The 4,699-nt window shown below is 52.3% G+C and overlaps 1 protein-coding gene across 1 annotated transcript in view; it reads left to right on the top strand.

Moving 5' to 3' along the window:
- WHAMM (WASP homolog associated with actin, golgi membranes and microtubules) overlaps nt 1-4,023 on the top strand; it is a 16,964-nt gene extending 12,941 nt beyond the window's left edge. The window contains exons 9-10 of the mRNA XM_004708202.3: nt 1-160; nt 3,184-4,023. Coding sequence (XP_004708259.2) covers nt 1-160; nt 3,184-3,482 — 459 coding nt within the window. The 3' untranslated portion in view covers nt 3,483-4,023. The remainder of the gene's footprint in view (nt 161-3,183) is intronic.
- Nucleotides 4,024-4,699: the final 676 nt, after the last annotated feature.

The raw sequence follows: 4,699 nt of genomic DNA, 5'->3' as shown, positions 1-4,699 counted from the left end.
CCGCCGCCGCCACTTCCCGCCGCCCCCTTTTCTTGCCCCGCTGCCTCTCCTCGGAAGTTACCCGTCAGGACTTCAGTCAGAGAGGACCAGCCACTCCCTCTGGTCTGTGAGCCACTTCCGGAGAGGCCCCGGAACCCTTCTGAAGCCTTTAAGTGCCCAGGTAATCTGCCCAAGTTCTTTCTGTCTCTTTGCCATGTGGACTGTTACAGCTGTGAGCCATTGTAGATTTAGGCGCCAACGTCTCCAAATTGAGACCTTTTCCCCCCAGAATTCCCTATAATCTTAATCTATGACAGGATTTGTGCCTTAGGCAGTGTTTGTTTCTTGTGCAGTTAACCCCACTGGTGTGGAGCTAATGTCAACCCCTGGTGAGCCTGTAGGACGGAGTAGACCCGTGTGTACCTGAGCAGACGGCCTCAGCTTTCTCCCACAGAGCTGTTGGCGGGCTTGAACTGACAATCTTGCAGTTAGCAGTCCAACGAGGAACCCACTGGCCACCAGGGCTCCATTGCACAGTTGTGGGTAGATGCCATCAAGCCAGTTCCGACTCAGCCAGCGGCCCTGTGTACCAAACACGGCCGGGTCCCGCGCCATCCTCACAGTTGTTCTGGTCGAGCCCATTGGCTGCCACTGGGTCAATCCATCTTGTCATGGGTCTTCCTCTTTTTGGCTTAGTCCTTGCTTCACCAAACATGATGCCTTTTTCCAGGGACTGGTGTCTCCTGAGAACACGTCCAAAGTATCCATCTTCGTGTGATACACACCAACTTACCCGGAGGGGTGAAAACACTGTCCTCCACATACCTACTGATCACATGTGTTGGAATCACTGAGGCGGTTTTAAAAATCAGCTGACTTCTGGCTTTCTAACACATCGTGTGTGATGGAGTTCTGTTGTGTGTGTATTTTTCAATACTGCTCTGAGTTAAGTTTGCTGCCGCATCTTCGAGTCGTATGTGAAGCAGAGTAGTGGCTGGGGACCGTGAGGGAGAAGTATTCACCGGGATGCAGAAGGCTGTGGAGGCAGGCTGATAACCTCACTATTGGAAATCTTTCTAAAAGGTCGTGGTCCCCCCAAATTCATGGGCTACTTTTTTGTCTCAGCAAGTACAGTACACTGAATGCAATGGCTTATGCTTTTGTTTAATTAAGGTTATAGTTTCTGATTCTAATGATGACTGTGGACAATTACTCTTTAGGAGATTGGCCTAAACGTGGCCAGGCTCCGAGCTTTCCGATTTATTTCTGGGTGTCCGTGTTGTTTTAGAAAAATTCCAGCAATATGCTGTGTATATTTATCTAAATACATTTGAGCACCTACATTTAGAATCCAACCCCAACCCTCACCCCCCAACCATCCAGTTGCGTCTGGCTCAGTAGGCTTTCTGGGGCTGTCAGTCTTTACGGGAACAGACAGCCTCATCTTTCTCCCTCAGAGCAGCTGTTGGGTTTGAACCGTGATCTTGTGGGTAGTAGTCCAACGCCGAGCCCACAGCGCCACTACATTATTGTGCTAAGTGATAGGAGTGATGCCAGTTTACCGGCTCCAGACTCTTCTGGTTACTCTGTGAGTTCCTGGTTTTACCGGACGGAGAACCAGGTGCTATTGAAATGCCTACACGGTTACGTGGAAGACCACGTCTTCCACTCCCATTCCCCGGCAATGTTACAGACTCCCTGCCGACCCCTAGCTTCCCTGGAGGACGAGGCTGTTTAACTCTTTACAGGCGTAGAAAGCCAGGCCTTTCTCCCGAGTGCCTGGTGGTTTCCAACTTCTGACCTTGCGGTTAGCAGCCCAGCCCGTCACCACCCTGCCTCGAGGGCTCTTCCAACAGTTAGGTAAAGGAAGCGCAAGAGCTTGTCTGCCTGCGCTGGATCAAGTGTGTCTGTGGGGGGCTCTAGTCCAGCCTGAGCTCAATGGCCAGCTGCCTCGTGTCACTGAAAACAAGACCAGGGAGAGCACCACCCCGAAAACGGCCTGGCCTGGTGAGCTGTTGCCCCGTACACTCAGCACCGTGCTCAAGGCTCTCCCGAGCAGAATAGCCTGTTCTGAGCCCTAGCCTAGTTTTCCATCCTGACTCGGTAAAAGGTGATTAATCGCGAAGCCCCACCTGGAAGAGCTCTCAATGGTGGCGACAGGTATGCCTCGTCCCCAGCAGGTGATAAAGATTTGCCCAGGTGTCGGAGAAGTGACAGATAATTTCTCATCAAGGCCTAGAAACTCTTGATTTGTGTCTTGGCAGCATTTCACACCCTCAACACGAGAGCAGGTCGGTCACTGTTGGGCGACATAGGTGGAGTGAAACCCACCCGGTGCAGGAGAATGTGCCAGGGCAGCCCCTGCCCAGCCCACTGAGCTGCTGATGGAGGTGTACCTTGGGCCTTTCCGTGTGTGCCACGCTCCTCACCTCTGTGTACGAGTCCTCGCCTACTAATGTCCAGGACTGAACCCACTGCCACGGAGTCCATTCAGCCCCGTGTAGGGTTCCCACGGCTGCAAATCTTTAGGGGAGCAGAGCACTTCATCTCCCTCTGCCGGAGTGGTGGATGCCGTGAGCCTCAGACCTTGCCCAGTGCCTAATCCATAGCGCTCGCTACCAGGCTCTCCTTGAAGTTAGGTAGACACTCACTGCCATAGAACTGCCCTTGTGGGTGTCTGAGAGTGTAACTCTTTACAGGAGTAGAAAGCCTCATCTTTCTCCTGAGGAGCCTCTGGTGGTTTCGAACTGCTGACCGTATGGTTAGCAGCCCGATGCATGACTACTGTAGTGGGGTAAGAAAAACGGTTTTTTTCAAAGAGTGAAGGGAAATGAAAGCAATACACTTGCAAAGGCACCAGGGTCGTGTGCCTTGGACCCAGTGACCCCACCTCAAGCACCCGTAGCTCTCTCCAGAGTCACACAGAGAGAGTTCATGGCATGTCCCGCTAAAGGTTTACATGGCTGTGCCTGACATTGCTAGGGATTGGAAGAAGTCAGCGCAAAGTAAGTGGCCAAGGAAAACAAGATTAGCTTTTAAACTCTCCTTGATTCTAGCAGGGGCCGGACTGTGGATTTGTCTCACAGATGAAGCACTTGTTTGATGGCCTGATGATTACTCATTTAAAACATGGCACTAACTCCGGCATGGGGGAGGAAGCGGCTGTGTTCTGGATAGTACTTGCTGTCTTCCACTCCCTTTCAGGCTCTATGGATGAAGTGTTGGCCTCACTGAGGAGTGGCAGAAGCCCCCTCCAGAAAGTGGAAGTGCCTGCCGTGTCCCCTCCCTGCACGTCTGTCAATGAGCACATTCTGGCGGCCATTAGGCAAGGAGTCAAACTAAAGAAAGTCCACCCAGACTCTGGCCGGAGCCGGAGCCCCAGCGGCAAACCAACCAGTGACCTTGAGAGGAGCATCCAGGCGGCCCTGCAGAGAATCAAGAGGGTGTCTGCTGACTCTGAGGAGGAGGGGGACGAGCAGAACCCCAGCGACTGGGACCAGTGAACGCCTCTCCAAGGGCAGGCACCCACCACCGCGTGCTCAGATGAAGAGAGGGGCTCACGGCCTGTTCTTGAAGAGTGTGCGCACAGAGCGCCAGCAGATGGGCCACGGAACACCCTGAGATCGACGAGGCTCCGTGTGCGCCGGTGCAGCTTCTGTCGATGTTGTGGCCTTAACATCGGGGGAGGAACTCAGCACGTGAGGACTCAGCTACCAGGCGAGAGCTGGGATATGAGAGCCCACAGTACGTACTGGTGGTCTACGAGGATAGTATTTATTTTTTTACCATGGATAATCTAGAATCATTCCTGATTCTGAAAAAAGTGTACACAATTCTGGTAAATTGCACTTTTAGACTACTGATGGTGTCCTGGGTGTGTGAAATAGTAGTTTCCTCAGGTTTAAACATCTGAATGTGAACATTATTTTAGCAATGATCAGAATAGATTGCTTTGTCTCCAGAAATTATTTTAAAGATCTGAAATGAGATTTATTTTCTGTATCAGACACTATATACTCATAATAAAGAGCTATTTATAATGGATCAGCATTGTCCATGAGGGATGAACCCATACTTTCTTCACAGACGTCATCAGCTTCTCACGCTCCCCAAAGCAGAACCCAGGGTGGTTGAAGACCTGAACAGGTTTAAAATGTTTAGTAAGACTTCAGCTCAACATTTGAGCACATACTAAGGGCAGGCATAACTGTTTCCCTGTAGAACTAAAGCTTTGTGCGGAAATCCCCTCCCCTCCTGTCTTCAGGTTGAAACGAGGAAGGGGCAGGGAGTGTCCAGTACAGCGGGCGTCGGTTCATTCTCTCCTGGTCCGACGTGCTCCCCCCGGTTCTGTACCCCTGGTGTACCGTACCCCTCACACTTTGTCCACCCTCCTTCATTTCCAGTCTTCCTGCTCCTTCCCTGAACCAGCATGTAGGACCGGAAGACTCACGGCCCATCTCTCCTCATCTAAGTCTGCCCTGCAGCCGGGCCTCGCTGGGAGGGGCCTGGTCATGCAACAGCTGCCGGCTGACCCTGTTCTCGTGGCGTGGTTGGGGATGGCCAGCTATGACCCCTGACGTGTTGTCCACAGGTCTGTCAAGGGACCTATCCTTCCTGGCCTGAGGATGCAGATTAAGATCCTGGTACCTCTAAGTGGACATGCCTCATTCTGCCAGCCTGCACCTGGCGTCACTGTGGAGTCTGACACACGGAGCCCCCC

This window comes from Echinops telfairi, unplaced genomic scaffold, assembly GCF_000313985.2.
Source record: "Echinops telfairi isolate 266 unplaced genomic scaffold, ASM31398v2 ScPeMD7_7;HRSCAF=31, whole genome shotgun sequence".
In the NCBI taxonomy this organism is placed as follows: domain Eukaryota; kingdom Metazoa; phylum Chordata; class Mammalia; order Afrosoricida; family Tenrecidae; genus Echinops; species Echinops telfairi.
Note: the sequence above shows the minus strand (reverse complement) of the source record. Positions and strands in the feature narration are given on the sequence as shown.